At 40.7% G+C, this 17,946-nt stretch overlaps 1 protein-coding gene across 1 annotated transcript in view; it reads left to right on the top strand.

The window, feature by feature from the left end:
- The window catches only part of ANKFN1 (ankyrin repeat and fibronectin type III domain containing 1), a 190,422-nt gene that overhangs the window by 143,851 nt on the left and 28,625 nt on the right, over positions 1-17,946 (top strand). The window contains exons 13-15 of the mRNA XM_006076245.3: positions 9,680-9,846; positions 12,633-12,783; positions 14,313-14,481. Coding sequence (XP_006076307.1) covers positions 9,680-9,846; positions 12,633-12,783; positions 14,313-14,481 — 487 coding nt within the window. The remainder of the gene's footprint in view (positions 1-9,679; positions 9,847-12,632; positions 12,784-14,312; positions 14,482-17,946) is intronic.

Below are 17,946 nucleotides of genomic sequence, written 5' to 3'. Positions count from 1 at the left end.
CTACCATTGTTTCCCTTTTTCCCCTTTTATTTGCTATGAAGTGATTGGCATTAGATGCCATGATCTTAGCTTTTCTAAAGTTGGGTTTTAAGTCAGCTTTTTTACTCTCCTCTTTTTCACTTTCTTCTTTCACCCTCAGAAGACTTTTTAGTTCCTCTTCACTTTCTTCCATTAGAGTGGTATCATCTGCATATTGTTGTTGATATTTCTCCTGGCAATCTTGATTCCAGCTTGTGAGCCATCCAGTCCAGCATTTCCAATCATGTACTCGGCATACAAGTTAAATAAACAGGGTGACAATATACAGCCTTGTCGCACACCTTTCCCAATCTTGAACCAGTCTATTGTTCCATGTCTGGCTCCAACCATTGCTTCTTGACCTGAATACAAGTTTCTCAGGAGACAGGTCTGTCTGGTATTCCCATCTCTCAAGAATTTTCCACAGTTTATTGTGATCCACACAATCAAAGGTTTTAACATAGTCAATGAAACAGAAGTAGATGTTTTTCTGGAATTCCTTTGTTTTTTTCTATAATCCAATGAATATTGGCTATTTGATCTCTAGTTCCTCTACCTATTTGAAACCCAGCGTGTACATCTGAAAGATATTGGTTCACATACTATTGAAGCCTAGGTTGAAGGATTTTAAACATAACCTTGCTAGCTTGTGAAATGATTGCAATTGTATGGTAGTTTGAACATTCTTTGTCACTGTCCTTCTTTGGGATTGGAATGAAAACTGACCTTTTTCAGTCATATGGCCACTGTTGAGTTTTGAAAATTTGCTGACATACTGAGTGCAGCACTTTAACAGCATCATCTTTTAGTATTCTAAATAGCTGAGCTGTTAGTTATTTTTATTATTTCTCTACTCAGAAAAATCCAACCAATACTAGGTTCCCCTCAGGGCACACCCAGTTCATCTCCTCCTCATCCCTACTCTCCCAGGAGACCTTAAGTACTGGTTCATTCAACCCTTGGAGTATTTCACTACTTCCTCTCCTTTACATAAGAAGTAAGGAAAAACTGTATAAATTTAAACTAAAAATAAAGACTATGTGATTCACAATGGAATTTTCAAAACAGATAAGGGCTTTAACACAATCTGGACCCACAACTAATGTACTAATCCTTTAGGGCCCCAGGGAACTTCCAGGGTCTAACCCATTCAAATTCCCGACCCTCTCAAGTATCAGACCTTCATAACAGGCCTCTCTCATGTATCTGGAAGGGAAAGAGAAACCCCTCCCACAGTTTCCTGGGAAGGAAAAGGGAGTTAGTACAGATGAGTTAGAATCCCCCTGAGCAAAGTAACTGGCGATGAATGCACAGCTGACCCTTGAACAAACATGACAGGAGTTAGGGGTGCTGATAAGCCCACCTCCAGCAGTGAATTCACATATAACTTTTGACTCTTCCAAAATTTAACTACTAATACCGTATCACTGACCAGAAGCTTTACCAATAACATAAATAATTGATTAACACATATTTTATATGTATTATCTAGTATATTCTTATAATAGGATTGAGAAAGGAAAATGCTATTAAGAAAATCATAAGGAAAAGAAAATACACTTTCAGTACTATACTGTATTTATCGATACCATAAATTGATATCACCTCTTTACAAGATGAAACCTCCATCTGTCAGTACCTATCAAAACACTGTCTTATACAAAACACTGTAGATGTTATGCCCATTACAAACTGTTGATGTTCAGTTGCTTAGTCATGTCCGACTCTTTGCAACCCCATGGACTGCAGCAGGCCAGGCTTTCCTGTCCTTGCTAGACATCAAAAATGAAAAGGTAATGTGAAAAAGAAATTCATATTTATTTATTAAGTATAATAATTCACACATTGATAAAGAAGCAGCAGTATGATTGCTTTGTGGTAGCCTAATCAATCCAATGTTGCTGAAGCTGAAACTCCAGTACTTTGGCCACCTCATGCGAAGAATTGACTCATTGGAAAAGACTCTGATGCTGGGAGAGATTGGGGGCAGGAGGAGAAGGGGATGACAGAGGATGAGATGGCTGGATGGCATCACTGACTCAATGAACGTGAGGTTGAGTGAACTCCGGGAGTTTGTGATGGACAGGGAGGCCTGGCGTGCTGTGATTCATGGGGTCACAAAGAGTCGGACACGACTGAGCGACTGAACTGAACTGAATCAATCCAATTGTTTCACAGTAGTCTATCCTATCGGAGAAGGCAATGGCACCCCACTCCAGTACTCTTGCCTGGAAAATCCCATGGATGGAGGAGCCTGGTAGGCTGCAGTCCATGGGGTCGCTAAGAGTCGGACACGACTGAGCAACTTCACTTTCACTTCTCACTTTCCTGCATTGGAGAAGGAAATGGCAACCCACTCCAGTGTTCTTGCCTGGAGAATCTCAGGGATGGGGGAGCCTGGTGGCTGCTGTCTATGGGGTCGCACAGAGTCGGACATGACTAAAGTGACTTAGCAGCAGCAGCCTAGCCTATAGGCTATGAATGGTCATGAAATTTTTATGGCATACAGTATTACAGTCACATTCATAATACAATATAGGAAACATTGTTACTTTAAAAAAAATCTAATGCGATGATAGGCTTATAGGCAGTTTCTCCAATTATGAGAGACGAAATATACTATATGGTAATGTAATTCTTTGAAAGCAAAGTTATAAACCAGTAAGAAAACTAAAACATTACTAATTTTACATTAAATATTCCTCACCTTATGCCTATGTAAGGATAGGCTATCCACTTCAATACAAGTCTTGTACAATACAGGTGTACACATTATTCTACACATATATTTTTGCATACTTACTGAAATCCATTGATAAGTAGACTCACACAATACAAACCCATGTTGTTTAAGGGTCAACTGTATTTCCATCAGAAAGGCCCCTCTCAGGTGCTGAGTTTCTCTGACCATAATCTTCAGGGATCACTTCAATAACTAGAAACTTCACCGGTGAAGTTTTTTTCTGAAGATTAATCTCTCACGCTTGTACTTTAAAGTTTATAACACTTTGTCACATCTATTTGACCCTCATGAAAACCTAGTGAGGTTGAGTGGAAAAACTGTGTCCAATTCATAAATGAAGCTATGGATTTCAGGGAAGTAACTCACCAAGGTCATACCAGCCAAAAATGAGCCTGTGGGCCTAGGACACAAGTCTTCTGACTCCTAGCCTGGTGCCCTTCCCATCTGCAGGGATGCTTTACTCACCTTCCCCCTCTTTTTCTCCAGACCCTTTTTAAAACTGTGGTCCTAGAGAAGCTGTGATGAAGCTTGCCTGTATCTTCCTCCTATCCCTGCTTTCCTTCTCTTGTTCTCCTTAGGCATTTCCTGTCACCTGAAGACACCCAGTATCTTCTTTTTACACCTGATGTGCTCAGGACCAACGATCTCTTCTGTCCTTTTCTGCTATTTTCCTGAACATTCCTGCTGTGCCTCCTAGGATCGCCTATCATAGGGGTTTAAAACTACTGAAATCAGGAAGATTAATGGAAATGAGTCAATTGGACTGGGAATAAGAAACAACTGGGGTCACACAAAAACTTGTTCATCAGTGTTCAGAGCAGAAGTATTCACAACAGCCAAAGAGTGGATACAACTTAAACGTCCAATAACTGATAAATGGATAAACAAAAGTGGTACATTCATACAATGGAATATTATTCAGCCATAAAATGAATGAAGTACTGATCCATGCTCATGTGGATGAAAACATTATGCTAAGTTTAAAAAGCCAGCCACAAAATGCTACACAATTAAATACCCAATGCAGGCAAATCCATAGAGACAGAAAGTAGATGAGTGATTCCAGAGGCAGGAAGAGGAGGGACTGCAGAATGACAGCTAATTAATGCAAGGATTCTTTCTGGAATGATTAAAATAATCTGGAATTAGATAGTGCTGATAGTTGCACAACCCTGTGACTTTAAAAAACCGCTGAATTTCATACTTTAAAAGGGTGAATTTTATGGTATATGAGTTATATCTCAATATAAAATAGTGGAAGTAATAAAGACTACAGTTATCTGGAGAGCCCTTGTCTCATCTGAAGAACAGCCCTATTCAGCCGCAGCTAATTGCAGTGGAAGAAAGTGGTCCCAATGTTGAAATATTTTTCAATTTTTAAAGAGAAGTCAAAAGTCCAGAATTTTGGATTAAATTGCTTTATTTTTTTAAAGTTAGAAAATAATTCAGAAACTTTACATTCTTGGCAGCCTGTATAATCTTGGGTGACCGGCCACCATTTTATGACCTCTGCTAACCCTGGACAATTCAGCTTCCAGGCCTTATCCAACCAAACAAAAGTTAATGGACAAGCAACTAATGTTGCTCCTCTAACAAGCTCTGAGGCTATCTGGTCAATGAAGAGAAGATGAGTAGCCCCTTCCTCTGTACCAGCACCACATGTTCTCTCCCCAAGGTCCAGCCCCAGACCCTCACTACGTCTGGGCCTTTCACTTCATATTTAATAAACATTTTTTTCAGCACCAACTATGTGCCAGGAACTCTTCTAGGTGCTATAGAAAAAACAAATGATTAAGTCAAGGTCCTTGCTTTCAAGGAGTTCAGTCAAGGGAGGGAGACAGACATGTAAACAAATCAAGGTAATACAAGGCAGAATTAAACCAGAGCCTGATAGCAGCACAAACAGTGTACTATGAAAACACAGACAAAGTGACTATTAATTCTACCTGGAAATATCAGGGAAGGCTTTGTAGAAGAGGTGACATTTGGCTGAGCTGTGAAGTGTAAGTTCACAAGGTAGAGAAAAAAAGAGAAAGACGGTGGGGGGAGGGCAGTTAGAAAAAAAAGCAGAAGATGAGAGGGAGGGAAGAAGAAAGGAAGGAAAGCAGAAAAGAAGAGAGGAGGGAAGAAATTAAATAGGTAATTAAACAGAGGGCATGGTTAAAAAAGAAAAGAGGGTGGAAGCTGGAAAAGTAGATCCCACCCTCCCTTGCATCCACAATGGACATTACACAACCTTCATCACACCAGGCTAAGAAAAATTTACATGTCACTCTCACAAACCGAAATACGAGTTCCATGAAAGGAAGGATCATGTCCTATTGAGCTTGATGTCATTGACATCCTAGCATAACGCCTCATACACAGTAGTAGTAGTGTGTGCTCAGTCGTGTCCGACTCTTTGCCACCCCATGGACTGTAGCCCACCAGGCTCCTCTGTCCATGGGATTTTCCAGGCAAGAATACTGGAGTAGGTTGCCATTTTCTTCTCTAGGTACTCAATGAAAGTTGGCAGAATGAGTGAATTCATGAACCAATAAAGAATCAAAGAAGAGAGATTAGGCTATATATGAGGAAGGGAAAAACAATCCATTTTGGTTGGAGGTAAGAAACTCAAGAGGACTGTAGTGGAAGTAGAGACTAGAAATGCAGATTAGCGGTCAAAGCAGGCAATACATAAACCCATAGGCATTTGACTTGGCTTAGGAGGCCTTTCTGGCTTCCCTGGTGGCTCAGCTGCTAAAGAATCCGCCTGCATGGTAGGAGAGCTGGGTTCGATCCTTGGGTTGAGAAGATCCCCTGGAGAAGGGAAAGGCTACCCACTCCAGTATTCTGGCCTGGAGAATTCCATGGACTGTATAGTCCATGAGGTCGCAAAGAGTCGGACACGACTGAGCGAGTTGCACTCACTCACTCAGGAGGCCTTTCTAATGTACCTCAGATCATGTGAATAGGACAGCTCTTTCTCTTCCCATGCATTTCACAGGCTCCGAAAACATTCTGACTAACGAAGGATAAATGACTATGTAAAGGCAGGAAAACATATAGTAGATGCTCAGTAATAGCCATTACAAAATTGAATGAAAGAGTGAATTACTCCATCCCAGAGTGACATTGTTTTTTACGTAACCACAGTATGTTCCCAACTCACTTTCTATTTGTGGTCAGTTCTGACCCCATGTTTTTTCTTATACTCATACCCATCCTATATTTTTACTCTTGGGTTTGGGTCTTTACAAGCACATTTTCTTATTAAGTTTCAACCCTAATTATGATAGGCTTATTTTTCCAATGCATAGGGTCATTCAGAGCTTTATTACTATTTTCCAGAAAATCAAAACCACACCAAATTTGGGACCCACAAATTTGATACACACATTCTTTATTTGTCTGGGACATCAATAAATATGCTGAACAGACTGGCTCTCAAGACCAGTCTCCACTGCGCATCACTCAATATGTCCTGCTCTCGCCATAATATCCCCATCACCCACAAATCTTCAACCCTGGTGTTCAGCCTACAGATTATACTGGAGACATCTCCCTGGTCTATGGATTCTGTTCTTTTGCTATTAGAAATGAGAGTTGTCCATACGATTTGCCCATCACAAAACCAGGTTGACGCCTATGTAATGTCTCAGGGTCTCCTAGTGACTGCAAATTGATTGCTTGATAGCTCACTCTCATTCTTCCCAAAGATCAATAAGTTGGCGGTCTTTAATTACCAGGGTCATTCTGTGTTTCTCCCCTTCCTATTTCAAAGATAGGCATATTTGCCCTTTTCCAGTCTTTAGGGACTTTTCCAGTTCTCGGTTACTTCTCAAAAATAATGACCTGTGGGTCTGTGGCCACATCTTGTACACAAAGTACCCCTAGGGTGCATGTCATCAAATTCTGCTGATGTGAATACTTCCATTTTTCCTTCTCTCATTAATTGTTCCTTTCTCCTTGATTACCTGTTCATGTCTCAAAATTTCACCTTGACTGAACTTCCTCTAGTTAACTATCTGCGATCAGCTCTGAAGAGACAAGATGAAAAAATTCAGCATTATCAATCACTTGATATAAGAGTTCCTTCCTTCTTAATCATGAAGTTAAATTTTTCAAGTCTATTTTTTGCCATATATCATAAAAGTTATTTATTTGCTTTCCGATAATGCTAGGTACGTCCTCCTCCCAATTGTGATCATTCTTATTTTGTCCTTCTTCTGCTTTTCTCATACATTCTGGTTTTTTTTTTTTTTACTTTACAATATTGTATTGGTTTTGCCATACATCAACATGCATCCTCCACTAATATATGGAGAAATATACATGGAATTTAGAACGACATACATTCTGTTTTAAAGATAAGGCCTGATTGCCACATGTGGCATACCTGTTATATGCAGAAATAATACTGGGTACTAAAGAAACTGCAATTTAAAAAAAAAAAAGCCCTGCCATTAATTTCATAATCTAGTTCAACCAAACAACATAAGAAAAATATAAGTTAAATACTCCTTCCTCTGTATGCCTACATTGCCTCTATTTTAAGCAGGTTTCAGTATATTGTAATCATTCTTTTACTTACCTGTTTTTCTTAACCTCTTTAAAAGTAGGGATTGTATCAGGTTCACCTGAAACCCCAGTGTCTCCTATAGGACCTGAATCTCAGTATGCTTGATAAGGATGTGACAAAGAAGACAATACAAAATAACATATGTTATTCTCACTGCAAGAATAATGGAGTATGTAGTCATTCCCTTCTCCAGGGAATCTTCCCAACCTAGGGATTGAACCCAGGTTTCCTGCACTGCAGGCAGGAGCGAAGCCCATGTTAGATGTTACAAATGGTTCATCTACAGAGGAGGGGTCACTCCTTCATACATTTCTGTTCCATACTGAATTCTATACAATTCTAAATACTTTTTTTTTTCCTCTTCTTTTTTGCCTTCCTAGAGGTAGCATTGATTCCCTCTTTTTTTACCCCCTTTGAAAACAGGCTAAACTCTGGCATATAGGAATCCTTCTCTTAGAATCAGTTTCCTGAGTCATCATGCCTATTTATTTCACCACCACACTGCTCAAATGTATACAAAGTCTTACCTACTGATATAGGGGGAAAGGGAGCATCTATATCACCAAATGTTTATTATCTGAGTCCCTGCAGTCATGTAGAGAAGCAAAAGTCACAACCCTAGTAAGTTGGCACTTCTTGCTGCCCCAACTTCATTCGGTCTCTGCTGCCTATGGAATAGTGTAACGGGACAATTGGCAATTCAAGGCAAATTCAACGCAAATCTATTACAAGGTGAACTTTAAAATCTTGTAAAAGTTACAAAATTTTGTGAAGCTGATGAAGACAAGGAGACCTAATCAAATAACATGCATCAGTTCAGTTCAGTTCAGTCACTCAGTTGTGTCTGACTCTTTGCAGCCCCATGAATAGCAGCACGCCAGGCCTCCCTGTCCATCACCAACTCCCGAAGTTCACTCAAACTCACGTCCATCGAGTCCGTGATGCCATCCAGCCATCTCATCCTCTGTCGTCCCCTTCTCCTCCTGCCCCCAATCCCTCCCAGCATCAGAGACTTTTCCAAGGAGTCAACTCTTCACATGAGGTGGCCGAAGTACTGGAGTTTCAGCTTCAGCATCATTCCTTCCAAAGAAATCCCAGGGCTGATCTCCTTCAGAATGGACTGGTTGGATCTCCTTGCAGTCCAAGGGACTCTCAAGAGTCTTCTTCAACACCACAGTTCAAAAGCAACAATTCTTCGGTGCTCAGCTTTCTTCACAGTCCAACTCTCACATCCATACATGACCACTGGAAAAACCATAGCCTTGACTAGACGGACCTTTGTTGGCAAAGCAATGTCTCTGCTTTTGAATATGCTATCTAGGTTGGTCATAACTTTCCTCCCAAGGAGTAAGCGTCTTTTAATTTCATGGCTGCAATCACCATCTGCAGTGATTTTGGAGCCCCCCAAAAATAAAGTCTGCCACTGTTTCCACTGTTTCCCCATCTATTTCCCATAAAGTGATGGGACCAGATGCCATGATCTTCATTTTCTGAATGTTGAGCTTTAAGCCAACTTTTTCACTCTCCTCTTTCACTTTCATCAACAGGCTTTTTAGACCCTCTTCACTATCTGCCATAAGGGTTACTGACATCTGAGAATCTAGCTGAGGCAGGCCAGTTAACAAGTGAAGAACACACAAGGAACAAGGATCATGTAAGAGACTGACTTGAAGATCAATTGTTTATGCCAGAGGGGAAAAAAAATATATGGAGCCTTCAAATCCTTTTGCAAAAATTATCCTGTTCATGATCACAGTGTGAAAGTCAAATATTAGGAAGCGCATTCCAGCTATGATATAATTTAGGAGTGACCAATTATAACTCAAGTGTTAATAAGATATATTGCTATTACTTGTTTCATTTTTCAAGATAATCGGTCAAATTCTCTTTTTTTCCTACTTACTATAAAACTTTGACCCTTTTCCTGACACCAGTTGTCCTGAAATAATGAGGCTTTTCTATACTGCTTTATCAGTTTTTACACTTACAGTTATGCCCCAGCTAAACAATAAACACTCCAAGGATAGAAATTATGAATTCTATTTTTCTTTAGTACCTTCTTCTACCACCATCAGCCCATTCCAAATCACAACTCACACATCTACTTGTGGAGCAGACATCTGAGGAAAATAAGCATGCAGAAAATATTACTGACTGCCTACCTGACTTGGAGGCTAATTCTCCTGAAGGTTAAGATGGCTGTACCCACAATACATTCTCAACAGTCATGATGGTGATATCCAAGTTTTCTAACTAATCACTTAGCTACAGCTCCTTTAACTCATGACACAGTGTACCTAAGAAACAAAAAGAGATTACCTTTTAATGTATTTTTTGTTTTATTTTTCATCCTACAGGATATTCTTTCCTATCACAAAAGGAGTCATCAGCGTCTCTCTCCTGGATTATATCTGGGTTACCTAAAGCTTTGTAGCTCTGTGGACCAGATCAAAGTTCTTGTTACCCAAAAGCTGCCTAACATTCTCTGTCATGTGAAGATCCGTGAAAACTATAACATTTCCAAGTAAGCTATAAGTTTGGGTTTTTCTTGTGATGAAACAATGGTTGAAGGGATGGGTTTGATGTGCCAGAAGGAAACTGAAATGTGACTGCGGGTGAAGTCTTTATGATGAGACGCCTTCAGGGGCCAGCACACTGGGGCAAAGCATCACTGGGTTTTAACATTAGGGTAAGGAAAATGGAAGTGTTAATCGCTCAGTCATGTCCGACTCTTTGTGACTGCATGAGCTATAGCCCGTCAGGCTCCTCTGTCCATGGAATTCTCCAGGCGAGAAGACTGGAGAGGGTTGCCACGGCCTTCTCCTGGGGATCTTCCCAACCCAGGGATCAGAGCCAGGTCTCCCACATCACTCTTAAAGGCATAGCTCGGTTTTAACATTAGGATAAGCAGTGCACCTATTTAAACAGGATGCTCTCCTTTCACTTTCCTCTCTGCAGCCACTGACATTCAGGTTAGTGAACAGATGCCCTTTTCTTTCAACACTTCTATTTCCAAAATCTTTTCTCCATAAAAAGTCATATTTTTAAAAAATCACTTGTGTGAACGGGTTCTAGGAGAGTAACTGATTTCCCCCTAATCTTAAAGGACCCTCCCTACTCTCATTCTTCCAACTCCTAATCCCCTGACCTCAGGACTCCGTATGTTTCCTATGCTCTACATGGTTCTCTGGGGGAGAAAAGACGTAACAAGGCCTGAGTTTCTGAAAACTGCTCTCTGGTTTGGCATTATGGTGAATTGCCCTGTTAACTTTGGAAAAGTTGCCCAGTCTTGGTAATCTGACCCAGCTTTACAACTAGCCCTCTAGTAGCCCTCTGAAAGTCTACTAAAATGAACTGAATTGTGCTCAACACGCAAAGACTAGATAAGAAAAGAAAAAGAACTTGGAAAAGGCTTTGTCAGGCTTCGGTGACAATTGAGATCATCCTAATTGCACCCACAAATTTGCTTAACCAAAGGAGACTCTAATTTGGTCATTTAAAATCTGGTCCCTAAAGTGCGAAGGACTTATTAACTGCAGTGTCTCACAGTATATACTAAATACGCCTTGCTGACAGTGAAGGCAATGAGGATGACGCGTGAGGTCTTTAGAGCACTCGCCAGCTGCCATATTCTCTTCTTTCCCTTATCACACACACCCAGACTTTAAGTCTGCCATCTGGTGGCCACTTCTACAATCAGCAGCAGTTATCTCCGGCCTTCCCAAGAGGCTCGTTTGTGGGTGGATTCTGCAACGGTTACTTGCATCCATTTTCTAGATTTGTGTCTTCAAGGTTTAGATTCTATCTTTTAGTGGTTGTACCAACTAATTTCCATGTGCCAAGGATCCAAGTTTCATTTCTACAAAAGATTCCAGTAGCCTTCACTGTGCCAGTTCCATCTCCCTCATCCTTAAAGGCTAAACTGATTAGTTAGTGGTAGATGTTTAATGGTATTCCTCCTGGTAATTTATTTTCTAATTTGATTACAGATATTATTTTAGCAATGTGGTCCTTTAGATTTTGTGCATACTTATGCTAGTCAGAATCCCTCATCTAGTTTGGTATCAGTGATGGAAGAAAAGATAGAGTTCCCAAGCAGGTTCTCAAAGATTTCAGTTATTTGTGAAGCCAACAGTATGCCCAGATTGAAGTGGGATTTAATTTTCATTTTTTTTTCCCTCTTATGGAGACAAAGGGTATATTTTTCCATAGTCTTTTCCAGTGTGGGAATTGAAATGAAACTGATATCATGAAAACAGAAACTTTTCTAAGAGGGGAGCTGGTTAAAAGAGCGTGTATTCTGATGCAAAGCTTATGTCACAATCAATTTCATTTTCTGGCTCATAGCTTGGAGCCCCGGTGACTATAACCCATCAGGGAGAGCCCTCAGAGGATTTTCACGAGGGTGGAAAACACGTTAGCACCTCCTCTCTTTCCATCCCAGAACAACAGGGCTTTCCTTTCCTCCCTAGCCTGCTCCCGAGAGCACATTGCTTCTCCTTGCTGTCAGGAGCAAATGGGCCAAATGAATCTGTTTAGGGACTTGTGCTAAAACACCTTACAGAAGCAGTGCTGCCCAAGAGGTATTTCCCTTGATCTTTTCAAGATCCTTTCAAAGAGCAGCTTTTGGGGGACAAATTGGATGGGCTTTCCCCCCACCTCCCTTCTTTCCCCTTCCTTTTTGCAGAACATTTGGAAAACTTCATCGGGAAGGATGGTAGAGCATGCAGAATAAAGACACAGATGACCGGTTTGAAAAGAGGACAGGATCAGGGATGTGTGTCCCCTGGTTCCTTTTATTGGAATTGTCTGGTGTTCCTGTTTGTGATTCTCCTCAAGCTTTTGGAAAGGGAAAGAAACCAAAATAGTGCCCACGATTACAACAGGGCAGGGTTGAAATGTGCCGTGTGGTTCCTTGCCTAAGTTGGACCAGAGTCCTGCGGTTACCCAACTGCTGAATTAACCAGCAGATGCCCCTGTGGTAAAATGTAGGGTCTTAGAACTTACAGGGGATCTTCAGGGAAAGAAAAATTATTTCAAAATATTTCAAAGCTCCAATCTCAAAAACTGATTCATTACAAATCAGACCTGCTGTTCTGAGGTATATGTGGTTTGATAGGTGAAATAAACTTGAAAAGAGCTCATTTTAAGCTCTCTTTGGGTGGCAAAAAGTTCAAATTTCATGAACTGCATCAAGTTTTAACCACCAAAAATTGGTTATTCAGGTTCTGGACATATACACTGAAAATGTTCTGAGCTGTGTTCTGAACTTTTGTTGTATTTCTAATTTTAACTTGACTCAACATACAGAGAGGAGTGGGAATGGGTCCAAAAGCTTTCTGGCTCTGAATCTATGGAAAGTGTGGATCATACTTCTGACTGCCCCATGCAATTGTTCTTCTACGAGCTCCAGATGGCAGTGAAAGCTCTCCTTAAGCAGATCAATATACCTCTATATCAGGTACTAGTCTTTACCCTTATTTTTATCTTCTTTTTATGACTCATGGAAACTGCATTATGGTGTAAAACTCGAGGTGAAAAATTGCACGTATATACATTTTGTTCATTGATTTACATGTCGCTTTGCACATACATGCACATTTTCAGTCTGATGCCTACACGTGCACACTGAGTACACTTCTGTGCCTTTACCCTAGCTCTTCCATGTTGACGTCTTCCAAAGTTCCCAGACCCCACTTTATCGTGGTCTGGTCAGACAAGGAAAAATTGGCTAACCCACCCTGAAAGACATCGACTCTTAGCTTCAGGAGAGCATGAAGCAAGGGAAGTAAATAAATAAGTGTATAGTTAGATTTGCAAATGATTTCCTTAAGAACAGAAGATTACTGGTAATATAAATCTAGAGCAGTGGCCAAGGTTGTTCCATGCTGTGTCTCCACAAACAGAAAATTTGCTGTCAAAATTACTGTCTTGTCTAAGTCCAATCTTACCTCCACTAATAAGCAACTTTTTAAAAAAGGAACCGTTGGCTTAGAAGACAAGAGTGAAGGTTTACTAGGCTCTGTCTAGCGAGCTAATATCATGTAGCATTAGATTCTCTTCTTTTTGATCTGCATGTACCATCTCTCTCCACTCAATACACACACATACTATTCCTATACACACAAGTAAAATAAGCCAAGTTTAGCCTGCAAACAGGGAGACGGTAACAGGAGTGACTGGCTCTCTTTAAATAACAGAGAGACAACCTGAATTGGCCTCTGACCCAAGGAGACAAGAGGATAGATTAAAGACTCTAAGAGTGTTCTTCCGTTAGGGCACTACTCTGATTACAAGTCAATGTTGCAAAGCTAGTCCAAAACAGCTAACGTTGAAAAAGGATAAATTGCACAAGATGCCATAAAGACACTAGGGGAGTTAACTGGATTATTCCAGGGGTGGCCATATACTCAGGAGGAGGGAAAAAAAATGCCAGCTCAACTTCTGACAGTAGATACCATTAAAGGGTTTCTTGGGCTTAGCAGGTCTGAAGCAGCTCATATTTCATTGGTGACTCTTGGGCTACGCATACATTGGGAGCAGGCTGCCCAACTGCCTAAGAGTACATACAACATTTTTTTTTTTTTTTTTTTTTTTGGTACTTGTAAAATTTTCTCAGTCCTTGGCCAGAAACTACATTTTCCCCCCTTAACCAACTTAAATTGAAACTAGTGGATTTTTAATTCAATCCATTTTTGTTGCTTCATGTAATTATATTCATCATTTTGAAAAGCCCACAGAACGCAATCATTTTCTGCTTTTATAAGAAGCATAAATGTTGTTTTCAGAGTTTATGTGGAACATTACTGCCTTAAATCTTGATTTTATATAGCATTATTAAATGGACTGAACCCTAATATTTATGTTGTATAAAAATTCCAAGCTTAAAGTCATGTAATTTTGTTAGATGTTTTATGCCAGTTTGGTGTTGTTTATGTAAGTGCCATGTTGTAACTCTCCTATTTTTCCTCCGTGCGTGTCCCTCTGCAGGCAAGGAACTTCCGCCTCTACACACAGGAGGTGTTGGAAATGGGTCACAATGTCTGCTTTCTTCTCCTGCTCCCTGCCTCAGACGACGTCTGTACAGCCCCAGGACAGAATAATCCTTACACCCCACACTCAGGGTTTCTTAACCTCCCTCTTCAGATGTTTGAACTTGGTATAGTAGCTTGTTTCACCTAGAAATATTAACCCAGCCTCCTTATAATAAAATCACAAAGTTATATCTGTTCCCCCTTGTCCCAGTGGAGGGTCAATAAATCACATGATGGCTTTGGCAACAACCCTTCCTAGAACTGTGTACAAGTCTGAGAGAAAGCAAAGCTCCAAGACTATGTGCCTGAGCAATAATTACTGAAACTTAGCTAAGGCCCAATGGAGAGGAGGGACTTCTAAACAGAAAGTTCAGTTATCAGGCTGCAGTTCTTGCCTCCCCCTTGCTTTCCTAAAGCATAAATATAAGAACTGATGTTTTCATGAAAAGCACTGCCCCTTCTCTTTCTTTTTTTCCTCTCTTCCCCCTCTTCCTGCCCCCTCTTTCCTCCAACTGGGGAAAAAAAACTGAAATTAGAATGTAAAGTGTGTATCAATTTAAAGCAGAAAAAGGTCTGTAACTTTAAGTAGTGCTAACTTATTAAATAGACTCTAAATTTCTAACAGACCATTGGAGAAATTGACAGGGTCTCCCAGGATGCAATATTGTGATTATATTGTGGGATTCTCAATGGTAGAAGATCTCATCCTGACTTTCAAAAATGGGTAGCCTGGGCCCCGAGTTCTCTATTTTTACAGAGACCCCTGCTGCCCCTGAAAATGTGAATAGGGAGGCTTTGTCTCCTCCCCATGCTTCATCTTGTAACAGGCCAATGAGAGGCAATTAACAAGAGTTCCGTCAGTTCAAATGGACTGTAGGATTTGTGGGAGTGGGAGTGAATGGGTGAATGAAATGAAGGCAGTCTCTCTTTGGATTGCTCCCCAGCTGCCAGATTTAGAAAGAGACAAGGCAACTGCCCGATGTTTCATTTCGAGACCTGGGCATCTGAATTTGAATTTATCTCGAGGATAAAGGGATGAAGTCTCCCAGTTTCCCTTGCTCCAAGGAGTTTACATGCTCAAAAGCTGATGAACAGCAATTGTTACTTTCCAGAGGAGGGAAAGTTGTTAAGAGAAGCCTGAATCGGACTTGCAGACTGAGACTTGAGGGTACTGGGTCCCCTACTGTGTGGCACTGGCAATCAGTTAGCTTTCCTGTACCTTTTCTGTGCCACATGACTGATGATATTGGTCATACCACTCCAAAGATGCCTGAATGTGAATGTGACCATTTAATGAGTTCCACATACAGTGAACATTTTTAGTCTATGATATAACTGCCCTGCTATTACAAAACATAGTTTGAGTCAAAGTATTTCAATTCAGGTCCACACATACACATCAGGTGTCTACTGTGGAGATTAAGAGAGGAGTTAAGACAACGACTCTGCCCTCAAGGGGCTTTTTAGGACAGTGGTAGGAGTGAAATAAAAATACAAATTAAATTTTAAAATACGTATAATGTGCTTAAATCTTACGTATTAAGTGATACTGAAAAAAAGAAAGGAAAGCACGTTTTCTTAAAGAAGGTATCAGAAAGCCACCTTGGAGAGAGGATATTTGTTGCAGGTGTTAAAGAATGGACTAGATGCTAAGAACAAGGATAATGAAATCTCTTTTGTCAAAGGGAGCAGAATGAGCAAAGACATAATAGAAGAACTCAGAAAGAATCAGAAAAAGAACACGTGGTCCAGTTCAGGTAGATCTGGGAAAAGGCCTGAGGCAACAGTAACCGTCAACCTGTGAGGACAAGCTGCAGCCATATTGGGCGGTATTTCAGGAATCAGGCTGAGGAATATATTTAAGATGAACTGAAAGCAGGATTGGGGAGATAATTCAGAGGTTATGATAATATTTTGATGTCACAGCAGAAACAAATACAAAGGAAATAAGTGTAGATGTGAGAAGCATGGGAAGCAACCGACAAGACTGGGCAGCTGTTTGAATGAGGACAGTCAGAGCTCCGAGACATCTAAGCTCCCCCGTGGTTTTCAGTTTCAAAGACTGTGAGGATATTGCTACCATTACCAGACATAATGAAATCAGAAAAGAAAATGCTGTGGGGAAGAATACGATGCTCTTAGCTCCGAATATCTTGAGCTCAGTGGTAAAGAATCCACCTGCCAAAGCAGGAGATGGAGTTTTGATCTCTGGGTGGGAAGATTTCCCCTGGAGTAGGAAATGGAGATGTGCTTCAGTATTCTTGCCTGGAAAGTTCAATGGGTAGAGGAGCCTGGCGGGCTATAGTTCCTGGGGGCCCAAAGAGTCAGACATGACTGAGCATGCACACATCTTAAGTCTGCAGGTGTTAATTCAACATCCAAGTGGACATATGCAACTGGCAGTAGAAATGCAGGAGACAGAGTTGGTTACTAAACACAGGAATTTGGCTGGACTCTACTGATAACAGATGAAGCCATGAAAGTGAGTGATTTCCCATGGGTAGATAAATGACAGAGAAAAGAACTAAAGAAAATCCTTTATTGGAGAGTGAACTGAGAGCCCATTCTACATAAAAAGGCCATACTGTTCCATGATTACAGACAAATAATACATGAGGCTCATTTCTCGATGTTTCAGTGGCCTGGGTGGGAACAATCAATGGTTTAGTATCAATCATGATAGTACATGACTCCCAAGACCCTGGAAAACCAAGCCCTGCAAGCATCCTATCTTTCTTCTTGGGAGGCTCCCACACTATTCTTGGGCAACCACTTTATCCTACCACCTTTACTCTCCATTCTACAATTTCCTCTCTTCACTCATTTCTTCATTAATTCATCTATAAGTATTTATTAAGTAACCCACTATGTGCCCCTCTTCCCAAGTGGCTAAGTGGTAAAGAATCCTGCTGCTAATGCAGGAGATGCGGGTTCAATCCGTGGGTCAGGAAAATCCCCTGGAGAAGGAAATGGCAACCCACTCCAGTATTCTTGCCTGGGGAAATCCCATGGACAGAGGAGACTAGCAGGCTATAGTCCATGGGGTCACAAAAGAGTCAGACACAACTTAGCGACTAAAACTTAGCAACTAAAACAACTATTATGTGCCAGGCATTATTCCAGGTATTGAAAAATCAATGAACAAACTCCTCATGGAGCTAATAATATTCCAATGGGGGAGACAAAATAGTAAACCAATCAACAAACATTAATATTGGAAATGTCAGACAGTAGCGAGAGCTGGAAACAAAAATAAATCAGGATAAAAGGCTAGACTGAAGGGACAGGAACTGCACTTTTGTATAAGATGACGAGGAAAGGCCTCTCTGAAGAAGATAATCTGAGCAGAGATGAGAGATTTCCATGAAATGAAAATAGCAAGTGCAAAGGCCTTAACAGTAAGAGTGTGCTTGGCTGAGACATCAGTATAGATGGAATGTAGGTAAGCAAGAGCAACAGAGAGAGGAAATGATATCAGGTCAGCATCAGAAGATCATTCATGGCTTCATAGATCATAATAAGGACTTTGGATTTTATTTTAAGTGTGTTGGAAATCCAATGGAGATTTTCGAGTAGCATGACTTTTTAAT

Source organism: Bubalus bubalis, chromosome 3, assembly GCF_019923935.1.
Source record: "Bubalus bubalis isolate 160015118507 breed Murrah chromosome 3, NDDB_SH_1, whole genome shotgun sequence".
Taxonomy (NCBI): domain Eukaryota; kingdom Metazoa; phylum Chordata; class Mammalia; order Artiodactyla; family Bovidae; genus Bubalus; species Bubalus bubalis.
The sequence above is the reverse complement of the archived record's forward strand: the minus strand, read 5'-3'. Positions and strand labels throughout refer to the sequence as shown.